The 17,324-nt window shown below is 55.3% G+C and overlaps 1 protein-coding gene across 2 annotated transcripts; it reads left to right on the forward strand.

The window, feature by feature from the left end:
- Window positions 1–3,725: 3,725 nt before the first annotated feature.
- Window positions 3,726–12,904, forward strand: GLUL (glutamate-ammonia ligase). 2 transcript variants are annotated; one of them, XM_013199452.3, is made up of 7 exons: window positions 3,726–3,747; window positions 8,163–8,353; window positions 9,409–9,570; window positions 9,879–10,025; window positions 10,450–10,577; window positions 10,742–10,941; window positions 11,893–12,904. In XM_013199452.3, the coding sequence occupies exons 2-7, from the start codon at window positions 8,188–8,190 to the stop codon at window positions 12,209–12,211; spliced, it is 1,122 nt and encodes a 373-aa protein (XP_013054906.2). In that variant the 5' UTR covers window positions 3,726–3,747; window positions 8,163–8,187; the 3' UTR covers window positions 12,212–12,904. The 2 variants fall into 2 exon arrangements, with proteins under 2 accessions (XP_013054906.2, XP_066857433.1); XM_067001332.1 differs by lacking the exon at window positions 3,726–3,747 and adding an exon at window positions 6,977–7,099.
- The last annotated feature ends 4,420 nt before the right edge of the window (window positions 12,905–17,324 follow it).

Here is a 17,324-nt window from a genome sequence, read left to right on the forward strand (position 1 = left end):
TGGGGACCACAAGGCCCTTGGCACAGCCCCACAGCTCAGGCTTTGCTGTCCCCCAGGGACACGTGGCGTTTCCGGGTGCCAGCCCTGCCAATGCACTGGGGCAATCCCAAAATGATGTCCTTCCCCTCTCCCCGCTCGGGTACCCGTTCCCGTGCCCAGGTGGCGCCTGACACTTCTTAGGAGACCCCGCTATGGTCATGTTGGACGGAGCAACCCTGGGTTCCTCGTCAGCCATCCGGCGTCGGTGGGCTTGGGCCTCAGACCCCCAATTTTGGAGCCCCCTCCAAGGACGAGGAAAACGAAAAAAGCACTGAGGTGGCACTCTGGAAGACCACCTGGTCCCGGCAGGTCAGCAGGAGCAGGTGGCGGTGGGCAAACCCCCGGAGGGAGCGGGGGGACTTTGGCGGCCCCCCCCCGGCCACCTCCCCTTGCAGTCCCCCAGGCTGAGCGCAGCCCCCGGGGGCAGCTCCCCGGCGGCGGGGCCACCTCACCAGGTGGCGCTGCCACACCAGGAATGCGGCACTGTGCCCAGTGGGGACACGGCCCCGCGGCCACGGGGAGGGCAGGGGGCTTGCAGTGTCCCACCGCCCTCAGCCTGGGGCAGGGGGCACCGCTGGTTACTTGTGGGGCTGGATACTTGTGGGGCTGGCGCTTGGGGACCCTGGGGACACCGCCATCCTGAGCGAGTGAGCTCGCCGCTCTGTGCGTTGCTCCACAACCCTGTGCAGGCAGGATAAGGGGGGCCATACCAAGCCAGGAGGGACACGATGGAGAATGGGGAAAACATGTTAAGAGATCGCACCCAGACCGTCCCCGCACGCGTGTCCCCTGGGGAGGTGACAGCTCCGAGCGCAGCCCCCTGGGGAGGCACCATCCCCTTCCTTCGGTCAGGGCTGGGGGGCCGCAGGGACACATCAGCCAAGTGTTACAGTGAAACCCAGCCCTCCCCAAAATGATGTGGGGAAGGGTGAGCCGTGAGCAGTGTCTGTTTGTTCTGGCAGGTGAGCACGGGGGAGAGCGGTGTCGGGAAAAGCTGCGTGAAGGATTTTCAGGAGACCCTGGAGAGGAGCGGCATCCATCACAAATTCGTAAACGTCGCTGCTGCTAAGCCCGAGAGACAAGGGGCGGTTAAGGATGAGCTGGCACGGCTGTCACACATGACAGGCTCAAAAGTCCTTGGGAAAAGGTTGCAGCAGTCAGAAATGTGTATTTTCCAGCTGGTAACTGAACAAATGCCCAATGAGACCCTCGGAGGCTGGCGGAGCTCTGCTCACGCCGCCCTGGCTCTGAGCTGACCCCAGCGGGGCCGTGCTGCTTTCTGCCGAGAAAGGACCGGGGCCCTGAGCAGGACCAGGTTGGCACGGTTACCACGGAAATGCATGGGACCATTTCCACAAAGTCTTTACTTAAAATGAGACAGTGGTGTGGCAGGACGGGGCCCAGATGAGGATTTGCTTGGTGCACATGTGGGCACATCTGCTCCGTCCGTTTCATTGCAACGGCGCCTTGCAAAAGACATTCGCTTGAGCTGTGTGGCTATTAAAAAAAAAAAAGGGAAAAAAAAGAAGAATAAAAAGGAAGATGTGAGGAGAGCCCTGATTTATAAGGGACCTCATGGAGCAGCTCGGGGCGGCCGTGCTCTTTGCACAAAGATAAGGGCAGGGTTGCAACACCAACCACGTCAGTAGGGCTTCGCTCCCGACCCACCCAGCCCCTGCTACGCCCCGGGGAGCAGCCCACCCTCGGCAGACCTGAGGCCACCTCCACCAGCACTCTCCGGGCAGCCTCATGCGCCTGTGCTGGCAGAGGGGAACGTGGCCAGGGCTCTCGTCCTTGCCCGGCACAAGCTGGCACGGCTCGCTACGGAGGCAAGGTCCAAGGCTGCCTGTCCATGGGGTCACCAGGACCTCGGTGCCTGTGGGACCAGCCTGAGCTGCCCTGTGGGCTCACAGCCTCACAAAGCTCCCCTTTGGGTGCTGCAGCACCCCATAGACCCAGGGCAACCCCACGCTGCTCTGCTCTGCTTTCGGTCTCAGGTCTGCAGACCCTCCAAGCCGAGAAGCTCCAGCACGGGGCAGCGGTGCAAGCATCCTGCTGCAGTGCCAGGTTTTAAAACCTGCTGGCTGTCATTGCGTCCTATGCACAGAGTGAGATCTGGGGGGGAACTTTTATTTTTATTTCCCCTTCCATGCACGTGTTCTCATATAAACATTTTAGGACACCTCAAAGACTGCAGCAGCAATGGGTTGGATCCTTCTGGGCTCGTAGCACCTGAAAACTAATTGCATGAAGTCTCAGTTACGGCAGTTCAGCTCTAATAATTATTTTATTTCTTGAATATATTAGGCTATTTTTTTAAAATGTAATTTTCATGCTCTGTCTCCTGGCCGTGTAAAACTTTTTCTTGCTTGGCAAGGACACCTCTGGTATTCCCTTATGCTACTTAGAAGTATTTTTGAGCCTATTGCCATCAGTCTGTGGTTTCCTTGCTCGGGATATACCGCAGAGGCCGGGCTCTGACCCACTGCACCTGACGGCCCCTGCAGCAAGCTTTGCCTTCGCCGGCCCCTTCTTCAGCTTGAGCAAAACCGCTCGTAATCCCGCACGTGTCTGCTTTCCAGGTGAGGCACGTGCTGGGACTGGAGGGATGCAGGTCACCCATGCGGAAGGTGCCCAGACAGTACTGCAGCTGCCTTGAATAATGCACAGCGCCAGGCCCTGATCCGGCCACTGTACGCACTTGGGCAGCACTTTGAGGATTTCTGCATTCCTTCTTACAAAGCTGTAATGTGTATTAGGCTCAAATTAATCTGCCAGCCATGGTTAATGTGGCCCTGACCTAGCTGGGAGTGCATTTAGCAGCATGAACAGCACTAATAAAGAAAGAAAAAAAAAGGAAAGAACAGAAAAAAATAAGAAAAAGAAAAGAAAAGAAATTGCCAATGCACACTGTGACCAATTTCCAACTGCAAGGGAAAGGCATGCGCTGAGCGCTCCCTGGGATATTCTCCACCCTTGCGCAGAGCAAGGAGAGCCAAGCAATTTCTAGGTCTCAAATCCCCGATCCTGCCTGCCCGTAACGTTCTCCTCTTCCAGCTTCCCCTGGCCGCGCTTGAAGGAAGAGCACGTGCTTCGCAGCGCCGTGCCCGGCTCGCCGGAGGCGCTGGGCTGCCGCTGAGGGTCTGCATGCAAGGAGGGCAGAGCCTGCAGGTAGGTGCTGGGCTTGCAGCAGGATGAGCCCTGAGCAGGGAATGCTCCGTGCCCCTTTTGCAAAGAGCCTCCTGAGGATACGGGGCAGAAAGGGCCGGGGAGGGAAGCGCGAGCAACTGTGGGGTTGTGCACAAGGCCTTCCTGGCTGCTGCATTTCCAAGGCCCCTCTTCCCCTAAACGCGTCATCGGTGCCTATTGCAGCTGAGCTGCCTGGGGAGGGAGGTTTTTTCTTTTTTTCTTTTTGTTTATTTTTTGCATCTGCCTCTGCACGTTTTTGTTAATCTGCTTTTCCAAATCGCCCTTCCGCGCAGCCCAGGTAATCGCCAGCTCGCTCTGCCTTGGAAAGCCCTCTGGTCACCACCCCTTGGCTACCCTTGACCCTGGCAGCATCTTCAAAGGGAGCATGGGGCTGCTGCGGAGCCTGCAATGTTTGCTCGCTTATCGGGCGAGCAGCTACCGCCTCCCTGCCCCGGGGGGTTTCGTCAGCCTCCTGCCACCCTCCCGGGGAGACCGGTTGGCCACCGCTGCTCGCACAAGGTCAGTCCCCTGGCACCATGGTGAGCTCCCCATCCTCACCGGGTGACCGCTGTTTGAGGGCAACGTGTTAGTTAATTAATTAAGCAGTTGTTTGCCTCGCTGAGGTCTTGGGTTTGTTAACCCGTGGGTAAAGGGTTGCGTTTCCAGCCCCGTGAGTCCCTCTAGGGTGTGCAGGTCCCAGGGATGGTGGCAATGAGGTGGTGGCCACGTGGGAGCAGGTCCCCCCACCAGCCCTCAGCATGGCTAGGGGAATAATTTGGGAAAGCAGGTGGAGGTGACACGTTGCTAGGACATCTGGCTGGTCCCTGGTCTCACTTGAGTGCATTTTGGTTGTGCCCTACATGTGACCACGCAGCACACAGTGGTTTCACAGGGTGGTCTGAAGGCAGTAGATCAAACTGGGGAACGTCTGAGCTGTTGGGCACAGGGGGGAGATGTTCTTCTCGCCCTCCTCCTGCCGCTGCGAGAGGCTGGGACGTTTTGGGTGCATCAGGCCTCCTTCTAGGATCTAAGCGGTCACAACAAAATGGACCACTCCTCCTCCCTGTGAGACATCTGTATCTTAAAGAAATGATGGATTTGGATTTAAGAAATGTGTTTGGTGTACGTGAAAGGCAAATGGGTACCTGTGCTTAGCGGACGTGGTTTCCAATCTGTTGGGGCCAGCCCTTTGCTGCAGGGTCTGCAGTGAGCCCTGCCCGAAGGGGCCCCCCTCCAGTCCTGTGCTCCCTCGGGCAGCTGGGGAGGGGCCCCTGTCCCCAGGTCATGGGGAAATTTCAGTTTCTGCCTTTTTAACCCTTTAATCCCCTCTTTTTTTGTTTATTATTATTTTTTCTTTTCCCTGTGGTGTGACAGTGCTGCACTTTAAAGCATTCCCAAATTCGTGAGCACGGAGGATGGGAAAAGAGATGCTGGGCAGGTGCACATCAGAGAGGGCATGTCCCATGCCAGCTGCTTGAGGCTCGAGCATCCCGGTCCCCAACCCTCTCATGGGGAGATCAGGGACCTCCCTTTGGGTTTGCACCGCTGCCTTACAGGCAGAAGGCTGCAAAGTCCAGCGTGACCGACCCTCAGAGCTCGCCAGGCATTTTTCAGCCCTGGCAGTCCTCGCAGGATACGGACCCAGCCGGAGGGAAGTGTCGCGGCGGGCGCATAAAGGTGTTCCCACGGATTAATGGTAGGAAGGGAGAAAAACATGTGCCAGCCGGGGCGAGCCCCTGCAGCGCTGCATTGTCTTCGGCAGCCTCGCCAGGCGCGCGGAGCGGGGGCGCTTTGAAGGCCGATGGCAACCCACCCCTGGGAGGTGTCACCTGTTGGCACCGCGCCTCGTCCCGCTCCCCGGCGAGGGTTTTTTTGTCTGCCTGGATGCTGATGACAATAAGGGTCACTGGAGCACGCAGCTGGGCCAAGGCGCAGCCCGAGCCGTGCTTCCCCCCGAAAAAAAAAAAGGAAAAAAAAAAGGGAAAAAAAAAAAGAACAAGCCCATAACCACAGCGCGCAAGGGGAGGAGGGGAAGGCAGGCGGTAAACAAGCAGCATGGAGCAGGCAGGGGCCGCTTCTCCCTGGTCTTCTTCCCGGGAGAGGGCGCTGGCCCCGCAGCACATGGGTGCTGCTCGCCCGCCCCATAAACATCTGGGGCTGAGCCACCCAGGGACAGGCACCCATGGGTGCCCTGGGCTTCTGTGCGGTCAGCCGTGGTGGCCAAAGCTGCTGGGAGCTGTAGCATGTCTCCGAAAAGTCAGAGCTGGCAGCGTCCCCGTTAAACAAACCTACCCCACGAGCCCAGGGCAAAAGGCTGGGCATGGTTTTGGGTTTCTCAGCATTCGGGCCTGTGGGGTGACACGGGGGACAAAGCCTGGGGGCAGGACCAGGGGGTGAAATGAGGGCTGGGCAGGGAGGGAGACATCCCCTGGTGGGACACCCGGCATGGGAGCCCCGGCTCTGCCCTGCCTGGGGCCGCAGGGGGAACACCTTGTCCCCCTCCTGGAGCTGATGTTGGTGCCCCCTTTTCATCCCCAAATGGGCTGTGTATCTGATCCAAGACCTTTCTGTATGGAAACCTTCTCTTCATGTGCTGGGTACTGGGGGAAAGCAGTTGCTGTAAGGCTTCGAGGCGCTGCTCTGCCTGAGCTATGTGAGGAGGTGACAAGCACCTGAATTTCTCCTCCCTCCTGGCCAGCCCTGGGGGACTAACACAGCTTGTGGCTGCTGCAAGGTGGTGGTGAAGACTGAGCTGGGTTTCCCCGTGGGGAGGGAGGGGACCTGGCTCTCAAGGTGGGCGATAAATCAAGGTGAGTCCTTAGCCAGCGGTTACACCTCCTCCTGGCTGAGGATCCGGCTCTCCCAGGCCACTTTGTCCCCAGCCTGTGGCTGTGCAGAGGTCAGGTGCTCACGATGGGGGCTGTGGTGGCAAGGAGAGTCGGGCTTCTTGAGAAACAGCAAATTGTGGTGCTGGCGGTGGTGTGGGGCTGCCCCGAGGCAGGCGTGTGGGTGGCGTGTGCTTGGCCTGGTACTCGTGTGTGCACGCGTGGCGGCTCCTGCGCGCGCTGGCATCGTTGTCCTGCCCCGGGAGCCCACGCTGGGGTGTGTGGAGGGCTGAGCACGAGTGGGGATGGGATTGAAAACGAGCTCCCGGGGCGGAAAAATACCGGGCAGCCAAGTGGGTGCTCCCGGACCCATGGTGGGGTTGGGGAATTTCTCCTCCCTCGTGTGCCAGTGCTCTGCGGCGAGGGGCCAGGCTGTAAGTCCAGGCACCAGAGGGGCATCGTGCAGGCGAGGCCAGTCCCCCAAACCCCAAAAGGCGCCCCCCAACCCAGTGCTGGCGGGGGGCTCCGTTCCCCTCTCCCCCTTTCCCTGCTCGCCCTGTTTACCCAGGGCGACTCATTTCCATGCCTGCGAGTTATGCAGAGGCAGCCGCTAATGTAAACTGCTGCGGAAAGCCCTGGATCCGCTCCCGCCGCTGCTGCCGCTGCTTGCCGAGAAGTGCCTGACAAGAGGGCTTAAGTTTCTCGGGGGAGGGCAGCAAAAAGGCGAAGGAAAAACAACAGCGGCCGGGAAGACGGGGCTCGTTTTCCCTTTCGCCACCACCCCCCACCCAAAAAAAAAAAAAAAAAAAGGACAGAGCAGCCCAGGGGGGCGCTGAGCTTGTTTTTTCCCCCTGCCCCGGCTCGATTGCCAGCTCCCTCCTCCTCCCAGCCCCATCCCCGGCCCCGGCCTCCCCCGGCCCCGCTTCCCCGTGCCCAATCAGTGCTGCGGGGCCGGCGCTGCGGCTCCATAAAGCGGCGCCGGGCGCGGCCCCCGGGAGCCGAGCGTGGGAGCCCCGCGCCGAGCCCCTGCCCGCAGCCGAGCCCAGGTAAAAATTAATAAATAAATAAATAAATAAAATAAACCTCTCCCGGGAGGGGGAAGGGGGGGTCCCGGGGCGGGGGAGGGCCGCGGTGCTCGGCCGCTTTGTTTTGCCAGCTGATATCCCAAGGGGAAATTCCTGCTTCGCTCCCGGGACGGGGGGAGGAGGACAAGGGGCAGCTCCAGTTTTGTCTTCAAAACAATCTCTTGGCTGTCTTTTTTTTTTTTTTTTCTTTCTTCCTGCGAGGCTCGCTCTCTGCTTGCTTAAATAGCAGCAGCTGCAAAGAGAGAGATGTGATGCTCACGTCTCATCTCTTGGAAGTGAGGAGCCCCCCACATTAGGGGTCTCGCTGGGGAGGCACGGTCCGGGCAGCCCCTGCAGAGCGCCTGGGGAGGCTTGAATTTTTGGAGGCTCTCAGCACGGACTTCCCAACTTGTTTTGAATTTTTATGTTGTTTGCGTTGCCAGTCCTCCCCTCCTTGCAAACACGAGCGGTCCTGGCACGCGGGGGCTGGTGGAAAGGCTGGGCTGGCCCCCAGACCAGAGCCCCTCCGGGCTCCCCATCGCAGCCCGGACGCGGGTGCGCAGGGCTTGTTGCTTTCCCTCGCCCCGGACGAGCCTTGTATAACTTCAGACCAGCTGATCTGGGAAGGCAGCTGGGGCTGGCAAGCCCTCCGTGCTGAAGCAAGCACATTAAGAAAGCCCCAGCTAAGCCTCCCTGCGCATTAGCCCCGCTCCAGAGCAGCAGTGAGCACGGACGTGTTTAAGAGGTAAAAAGTTCACACCTGGCGGAGACACAGTTTCGAAGGCTGTCGGCCGGTGGATAAGAATCCTGCCAGGACAGGATGTGGGCAGGAGGTTGGTTATTTTATGGGATACTTGGAAAGCATCAGAGCATCGTGCTGGCGTGAGCTGCTGGGTTTTCTGCCTGGAGCACGGGGTGGCACAGGACCACAGGGGACCTCAGCCAGCACCGTGGTTGAGTTTCCTCCAGGAACAGAGTGTGGAAAAACCTGGGAGCACAAGGGAAAGGCTCACACTTGGGGTTGGCTTTTGCATCTTCCCTGCAGGAACTCCCTCGTCCGGTCTGCAGCCATGGCCACCTCGGCGAGCTCCCACCTGAGCAAAGCCATCAAGCACATGTACATGAAGCTGCCGCAGGGGGAGAAGGTCCAGGCCATGTACATCTGGATCGATGGGACCGGGGAGCACCTCCGCTGCAAAACCCGCACGCTGGACCACGAGCCCAAGAGCCTTGAAGGTGAGAGGTGCGGGATCCCCAAGGATGCCGTTCTCCCTTTTTGAGCTGGAAGGATGGCTGGGGAGGAAGCGTGGGCAGGAGATGAAGATGCCTCTCCTCATCCTCCCCCTGTCTCCTCCTGCCCTGGATGCCCCGGGGGGACGTTCCCAGCTCCAGATGTGGCGTTGAAGCGCGATGGCAGGGGTTGGGTGCCCGGCCCTGGCATTGTACCCGTGGTGGAGGGGGCTGTTGGCAGGGGATCCGCGGCCCCATTGACTCTCAAGTACTCGTTTTGGCCGGAAGTAGTTTGGCAGAAGAAAGTGGAGGGGAAAGAATGGAGCTATCCGGTGTAATTAAGAGCTTGTGTCCCTCAGAACAAACAGTCCCAGCTTACACAATAATAGCATTAGGATTTTCCCCAGGTTGCCATGGAGCTGGCTGGAGACAGTTATGAAATGAAAATACTGTGTGTGACTGAGCAGAATTATCTTTTTTTTTTTTTCCCCTTTTCCCTCTAAGGGAGTGGTTGGCACAGCTCCTTTGAAATCTTTGTGCTTCCCATCCTCCCACTTTCTCCCCCCAGGATATAGAGGAGATAACATAGCCCGGGTAGAGTTCACTGCTGCTCCCGCTGTGCTTTGACCTGGCGAGCAGTGCGCCAGGTCTCTCCTCCGTACGAGACTCAGCCTGTGCGGCACCCTATGGGACTTGCTCTCCCCCCATCCCCAAGCGCCCCGTGTGTAAGCAGCCTGGGTGCCCTGCTCATCCCTGTGGCGGCTGGGAGGTGGGAAACAGCCCCAGCGCTGCCCTGCCGGCTGGGGCTTGGCCAGCAGCCCAGCAACTCGTGTTTCGCAGGGTGGCTGCAGAGCTGGGGAGTTGCCCTCCCCCATTTCTTACTTGTTTTTCTTTTTTTATTTTTTTTCCATTTGGAACAAAAGCAGCTGAGCCAGGGTGAAACCTACTGTGGGCTCGTTGCCTGTAGGCAGTTGCACCTCCATGATACCGAAGGGCAGCAGGGAGTTTGTCCTCCTAGTGATGGTGGACCCTGGCTCACAGTGGTTGCTTCTTCTCCCCAGATCTCCCCGAGTGGAATTTCGATGGCTCCAGCACCTTCCAAGCCGAAGGCTCCAACAGTGACATGTACCTGCGACCTGCTGCCATGTTTCGGGACCCTTTTCGCAAGGATCCCAACAAACTAGTTCTCTGCGAGGTCTTCAAGTACAACCGCCAGTCGGCAGGTGAATGGACCTTCTGGTGGACGTGGTGTTTCTGGGGAGGGGGAGCTGGTAGAAGATGGGGGTGGAAAAGGGAAGACCTACCCAAGTGTGGTTGGTGCCCTTCAGTCTCATGCCAGTCAAAAATAATCCCTACCCTGTAAATAAAAAGCAAACAAAGTGCTGGTGGTGGAGATTCGGATGGAATATTGGTCCTGGGCTTCTCCTCTCCACTAGTGCTGTTGAGACTCAGACTGTAGATAAAGTAGGAATGGGGAATGGGGAATGGCAGTGGAGAGCCTAAAAAGCCTTTTGCCGCTTTTCCATTGTAGAGACAAATCTCCGGCACACCTGTAGGCGGATTATGGATATGGTGTCCAACCAGCACCCCTGGTTTGGGATGGAGCAAGAGTACACGCTTCTGGGGACAGATGGACATCCGTTTGGCTGGCCTTCCAACGGCTTCCCTGGACCCCAAGGTAACCTTTTAGGAGTCAGCACTGGGACAAGTCAGGAGCATTCACCGCCGTGCTTGAGCTGCGGTCGTTGTGATTCAGCTTATGTTTCTAGTGAGCTGAGAGACTGGAGGCCTTTCAAGGGCTGAAAGGACAGTGGCAAGCAGGATAGTGTCAAAAGCTAATCTAGGAAATTAGAATTGTTACAGAAAGGCAAAAATGATGACTGGCCTCATCCAAATGTGCTGTTCAACTTGTTAGTCTGTGGGTGATTTAAACTCTTGCCCAGCATGACAAAGCACAAGCCCAGGCTGTCAGAGGGACTTGCTCTGCTCTGCTAGCGATCTTCTGTGAAAAACAGATGCTGAGCCTTGTTCTTCCCTGAATTTGAGCCTTTTTTCCTTCTGGAAGCTCACATTCCTCTTGCTTTTTATCTATGCTTTTGCAGGTCCGTACTACTGCGGTGTAGGGGCAGACAAAGCCTATGGCAGAGACATTGTGGAGGCCCACTACCGAGCGTGCCTTTATGCTGGTGTGAAAATTGGAGGAACCAATGCAGAAGTGATGCCAGCCCAGGTAAATTTGTAGGTGCCTTGTGGGAGGAGATAGTGCAGAAAAATCAAGTGCAACAGGAGCTTTTGCTGCCTGGTGTTTTTGCCAATGATCAGAGCGTAAGGGGGTGGGAAGTGTCTGACCATGAAAGTCTCTGCACCACTGAGCACGACTCTTCCTTCCTGCAGTGGGAGTTCCAGGTAGGGCCATGTGAAGGGATTGAGATGGGGGATCACCTCTGGATTGCACGCTTCATCCTCCATCGGGTGTGTGAAGACTTCGGCGTCATCGTGTCCTTCGATCCCAAACCCATCCCTGGGAACTGGAACGGGGCTGGCTGTCACACCAACTTCAGCACCAAGAACATGAGAGAAGACGGAGGTCTCAAGTAAGTTTTTTGAGATGTGCTGGTAGCATCCCTTTGCTAGGCACAAGCTGGGCTTGGTAGCAGCAAGCTTTTTGCAGAGCTTTTGACTGCCTGGGAGACATCACTGTGGTGCTCGGCATTCTGTGTTAGCCTTTCTTCTGGATTTCACTGTTGGTTTTTTTGTTGTTTGTTTTTTTTTGTTTGTTTTTATTTTTTTGTGTAATGTCACACTCCTGCTGGTGCTGGGTGGGAAATGGAACCAGCAGTTCTGCTCCATCAGTGCTGATGGAAGCACGGGTGGACAGGATGCAGCAGTTTGTAACAGCTCTTCATCTGTCAGTGCTGTAAACAAACAAACTTAGCAAAGACATTTTTTATTCATGAAAGAGACCATTTGCTTCTGTCCAGGCCAGGCTGGAAGCAAGTGACATGTTTGGTTTAAACATGATGATTCTGGAAATGTAAAACCTGAGTTCCCGTGTGGGGCTGGCATGCAGAGTGTGGGCAGAGACCTCGCGGCACTGGACAATGGTGGAGCTCTGTGAAGGTTTCCTCCGGGAAGCTGGGCTGTCTTGCTTTAATCTCCCTGGTGCCCTGAGATAACAAACCAACATCAGCTTCCCTAATAGAAACTTGGGTTGAGAGATCTCCCCTCTGAGAGCAGGTTCCCTGGCAGCGATGCAGCCCGTGGGATTTGGATATGGGTTAAGCCAATGTTGTCCCACACCCAGCACTCCCAGGAGACACTCTCAGCCTGCAAGGTTCCTTTTCCAAGAACAACCCAGGTCAGAAGGAGGAGGGGAGAGAAGCCGCCAGTTGAGATGGTCAGAAAAGTGAGCTGCAGGGGGCTGATAGACCTCATCGTGAAGTGGCTCGGGGAGAGGGATGAACATGTTGCCGCTTGGATGCAGCAGGCGAGTGGCTCAGCTCATACCCCCCCGTCTCACTGAACCCTCCCCGCTCCCTTCGCAGGCACATTGAAGAGGCCATCGAGAAGCTGAGCAAGCGCCACCAGTACCACATCCGTGCCTACGACCCCAAGGGTGGGCTGGACAACGCCAGGCGCCTGACGGGCTTCCACGAGACGTCCAACATCCACGAGTTCTCAGCTGGCGTGGCCAACCGCGGCGCCAGCATCCGCATCCCCAGGAACGTGGGCCATGAGAAGAAGGGCTACTTCGAGGACCGCCGGCCTTCTGCCAACTGTGACCCTTACGCTGTGACGGAGGCCCTGGTCCGCACGTGTCTCCTCAACGAAACTGGGGACGAGCCTTTTGAGTACAAGAACTAAGCAGACTTGTGCCCACAGACACCGCCTTCCCCCCACGCTTCCCGCACCCCTAAACTTCCCTTCTAGATGTAATCCTGAGGGTACAAGATAACACATTTCGTGTCTCAGTAACTCTTGTTGTCTTGAGGTGGGGGAGGAGGGCAAATCTTAGTTTTATCAATGTCTGTTTGTCATTGACTCTTCAAAAGGCGAGAGGAGAGGGTGTTAGAGAATTTTTAACCACTGTTTTTTGTTTTTGTTTTTTTTGTCTAATTCATCTGTACATCTGATGGGATCCAGTGGCTTCCAGGGACAGACCGCACACACGCTAAGCCAGCAGACAAGTGGAAAGCGAAACCTATAGCCGAGTTCCCCAGGAGCCAAATTTGGGTGCCAGCCCCAGCGCTAGCTCTCTGCAGGCCAATGGTTCCCAAGGCTTGGTGCCCTTCTGCAGAGAAGGGCAGGCAGGAGCTGTGGTGGAGCCCAGCTCCCTCCTGTCCGTGTGTTGTGGTGGGGAAATCTGTGACCTCTTGCCACACTTTCAGATTTCTAGGAATCTTCTGGCATCGAGCTCGGCATAGGAGCATTTAGGAGAACTTGTTCTGTCGCTGGAAGTCAACTGATCTCCTGCTCATAACACAGAGTGAAGTAGTATTTTTCTATTTAAATATGAAAACAAACAAAAAAATATATATGAAAGTGTTTTTTTTTTTTTTAAAGAAGAAAAAAATGATGATGGCCACTAGAGCAGGCAGAGCTCCTGGCGATGCTGTCAGAGGGCCTGCAGGGAGGACTGAGGGGGAGCTTGGAGGGCTCAGTGGAGAAGCCTCACGCGAGTGGAGTTTGCAGGAGGTGGTTCCCGGGGCCGGGAAGCCCACAGAAATGTTTGTTGCTGTAACTCGAGCATCTGCAAAGCGCTCACGTGCGTGTAGATGAGCATGAGGAAGGCGTTCCGAACTAGGAGTTGGCTGGTCAACTTAACCGTGTTCTGGACAGAGCCATGGGTGCTTCACCCTTACCAGTGGGGTCAGCATGTCACTAAAGCAGGGCTTTTGATAAAGAAAAACAAGTTTTAGATTACTTTTTTTTTTTTTTCCAATAATGTGCTTAGTTTCTAAAACTGAGTGGTTTTACGGAGACTGTCGATGTCACTGTTGTGTCCTGGCTCTCGGGCCGCTGCCGTTGGCTGTGGTGGTGGCTGGGAGAAGGGAGAGGTGACCAGTCCCTCCCAGCTCCTGCCGGCAGCTTCAAATGGTCTGGGATTTTACACTTAGATGGTGCCAGTTATATTCCGTTGCATTTGGACTTCCTCCGAATAGTTTTTTATAATTAAAAAAGAAAAAAAAGATCAAAATATTAATTCTGGCTTCCTCCTTTCTGTGCATCTTCCTGGCGCCTTCTTTTGTATGTGTGTTGTCTGCGCTTAAAGGTAATTTCACCCTGACACGGGGTGGGTTTTGGCTTCTCATTTATGGGGTGGGTATTTTTGGATTCAGACCACCCTTTCCTCCCCCGTGCAGGCTCTCCAGAAAATGTTTTTTTTTTTTAGATGGCCATTGATCCTATGGTGGGTGATGGTCCAGCCCTGACTGGAGGGGTTTCTGTTGGTATGGGAAAGGGTTGGGGCTTGTGAACATCTGTACTATGTGATAAGCACAGGTGTCTGTGTGCCTCCCCAGCTGCCTCCACACACATTCCACAGGACCTAGGAATCCCACAGAAAGTAAAATTGCAGCAAAATTCTTGGAAAAAAGAGGGCTGGGTGGTAGAAGGCCCTTTCCCATTCTTTGCATGGAGGAAATACTGCTAATGCACCTTTGGTATAAGGCTGGGCATTTACAAAAAAGCAAGCGAGGTAGCAGAAAGGTGTCATGGTGCTCCCAGAGTCCTTTATTTAGCCTATGGCACTACTCTAGCTCCCCGCAGGGTACTTCAGGGGTGGATACTTTAACAGCTCCCATCCTTAACCATGCCTTAACCACACACAAGCATCCTGCTGGGCTGGTGAGGCTGTTTCTGCTGTCGTATTTTTGTGGGCCAAGTTGTCTTCTGCATCACCCTTCTGGGGAAGATTCAAGGCAGCACCTTCTTCACCAAGGCCCCAAATTACACTCTCTGTGCCCCAGCATCCCATAGCACAGGGCTGTGAGTATATGGCTGTATGGTGATGGGAATGGGATTCAGCCCTGTGCTCGTCCCCTTGCCTTGAACATAAACTTAGGACAGGTGGTTGATGTTTAATTGCACCTCTTGTTCTCAGCTGAGGAAGCATTTTATTCACTCCCTTGACAATTACCCAGTTGAGAACAGGCCTGAAACAAAGAGTGCTTTCAGATGATTATGGAAAATATATGTAAAAAAGCCTATAATGAATTAGAAGGAAAAATCCTTCCTTTCCTCTAGACATTTCTTTCTGACTTTCTGCCTAAAGCCTCTTTGCTGAGCCTGCTTTGCAGCCACCTAACTGCCCTTTCCCAACTATGTGTGGTAGAAAGGCTTCCTCTTCAGACTATGGGGCTCTTGCAAATTGCGACTGAAATCTTCAGAAGCTGAGTTTACTGTTTATGTATTTATATAAAACATTTTGGCTTTTAATCTAAGCCTCCCAGGAGGAAGTGAATCCCTTTTCTGTGTTTATACACACACCCTTAAAATGTGAACAATTATACAGAAAGGTTCACCAAATACAGGAAAATGCAGGTATCGGTCCCAAAGGGCTTGCTGGGCGCATCAGGGTGTCAGGAACCACCGACTGCTCTGAAACAAGGCAGCCAAAAATAGCACCAGCTTTTTGAAGTGCATTCCCTTTTAATCAAATGCCAGCTTATGAGACAAGCCTGCTCCAAAACGATTAATACATCTGCTCACATGCCACGCTTTTCCCTTGGTTCCCTATAACTGAATTTTAAGGCAATCAAAATCAGATTAGCCACAACTCTCTTCAAATACAGCCTGCAGCAAATGAGCTAACCAAGATTACCCTCACAGCGTCATTTAGCACAAGGATCTAGTAACCCAATTACGGTGAGTAAGCAAGGTCTTTTTTTCCCTCCTGAAAAGCCGCCTCATGAATCAGGAGTGTCTGTTTGGGTTTCTTCTGCCCTTTCACAATTTCACTGTGCCCTGATGCTGCTCACACCAGTCCCTGTCCTCCTTACCCCCCTCTTTTTTTCCTTTTGCATTTTAGTGGGCCTATTTGATCTCTCTAGATTATCCTTTTTGCTAAGCTGGAGTAAAAGATCCTCTACCCGTGCTTGAGCCTGGTGCTATCAGAGCAGCCCTGCCTTGCTCCCTTGAGATGCCTCCTGCAGCTCCTCCAGGGTGGTGTGGTGTTCAGGGAAGGGGGTTTCACCCTGCTGGCTCCTGTGGCTTTTAGGCTGATCCCTGACCCTGTTTGTTTACTGATAAAGGGGCCAATCTGTAGGATATGAGGCACAGAGAGAACAGCTTTCCCAAGCTCACGTGGATCATGGGGCCTGTTAGTCACTGGGTCATGGAGCTGGCGCAACCCATCTGGGTGCCCAAGGGCGTCACTTGGTGATGAGGAAATGGTGATCTTGGTTCGCTCCTTGTGGATCTGCTCTGCCCTAGAGCTGGGTGCTCAGGGACTGTGCCCTGCTCCTGCGTGAAGGACTTTGAGGAGAACATGTGGAGGAGGGCTCTGGGCAGCCCCAGCCCTGCTGCTGTCTGCTCTGAAGCACTTCCAGGGTCTCCTCCATCCCTGGTGGAGATGATGTGGGTCAGTGCCTCTCCCAGCTGCCTGGAGGTGCCTGGCCATGTCTTTGGAGGGAATGAGATCTGGGGCTGGGTGCTTCTTGAGGATTAGCCCCTAAAACCCAGAGGCTCTGTCATGTTCCTGCCTCCTTGGCCAAGGACTCAATGCAAAGATTCCCCCAGTTCGAGCTGGGCAGTCCAAGCCCAGATTCTCGCTTTGCTGAAAACCTAAAGCTTGTGACCTACAAAAGCTTCTTGCTCTTGAGAGCTGCTCCGAACCCGCATGAGGTTTCTCCATGAGGCTCCTGGGACATCTAGGCCTGTATGTAACACAGCCAGTGGATCATCTGTGTTGGGGTGATGGCTGATCCAAAGCTGGCTGTGTGTATCAGCCCACGTGCTTCTGCAGCTGGGAAGAGTTGGATGACGATTTGAGGACCAGCGCTTCAGCATCCTTTGGCCAGCAGCCCTTGCTTGTATATAGCGAGGCATCCGCTCTCTTGCTGCCACACAGGATTTGGTTTAGCTCTGCCTGTCTTGCTCTGGTGCTGAAAAATGACAGAGGGTGCAGGTGGACATGTTGTCAGCAACCATGAAACTCGTGAGGTGAGGTGAAAGGGAAGATGCACACAAGTTAGTGAAGACCATTCCTGGCAGAGCTATTAATGGCCAAATTACCCCATCCCTGAGCCACTCCTTGGAGCTCCCCACCAGCACCCAGGCTCCCGAGGAACTCATGGTGGGCTGGACTTGCTGAGGGTTTGAAAACAAAGCAGGGGCCTTGCATGCAGAGCACTCCTGGGTTGGCTTCAATGGGAGCCTGCCTGGCTGGGGAGAAACAGTTCAGGAAACTGGGGGGGAAAGCCATGTCTAGAGACTCCAGAAGGAACACCAGGACTGCAGATCTTCATCCTTGTTGGAGGACTGGGGCCGTTTCCTCTCCTATGCCTTCTCCCTCCCTGCTGTTTTCCTCCCTTCCTTGCTGAGATGGTGCAAGAGAGTTGCATCTGCTGGGGCAGCAGTGCAAGGGGGCTGCGCAGGCTTTTTGTATATTTATTTTTTCCCCTTTTTTCCTCCCCATCCTGGCCTGCCCACAGGCTGGCATGGCCGGGCTATTTTGCTTTCATAAGCTGCATTATGTAAGCCGCGTCTTGAGCAGGGACGCGGTGCCAACTTGGAGGCCGCAGCGGGAAGGAGCCGCATTCCTCTGCCGCTGGGCCTAATCCCTGCCTCCAGCCACAGCCGGGTTGCGGGGAGGAACGGGAGGGCCGTGCCCAGGTTTCTAATCCCCCACCAGGAGCCAGCTCGTTGGTGCGGAGCCGTCGTTCCCTTTGTCAACAGGCTGTGCCCACCGCTCCTCTCCGCAAGCCTGGTCCTTGGCCGCTCGGGGAGGTTGGCCCGGGCTTGCACACCACGCCTC

The sequence above is a fragment of the Anser cygnoides genome, chromosome 8, assembly GCF_040182565.1.
Source record: "Anser cygnoides isolate HZ-2024a breed goose chromosome 8, Taihu_goose_T2T_genome, whole genome shotgun sequence".
Classification (NCBI taxonomy): domain Eukaryota; kingdom Metazoa; phylum Chordata; class Aves; order Anseriformes; family Anatidae; genus Anser; species Anser cygnoides.

Excerpts from the sequence above, each read along its gene's own strand:
- GLUL (XM_013199452.3), top strand. The coding sequence starts at position 8,188 with ATGGCCACCTCGGCGAGCTCCCACCTGAGCAAAGCCATCAAGCACATG. Across the intron at positions 10,026-10,449 it reads CGGCTTCCCTGGACCCCAAG|GTCCGTACTACTGCGGTGTA; the intron begins GTAACCTTTTAG and ends ATGCTTTTGCAG. Across the intron at positions 10,942-11,892 it reads AGAGAAGACGGAGGTCTCAA|GCACATTGAAGAGGCCATCG; the intron begins GTAAGTTTTTTG and ends CTCCCTTCGCAG.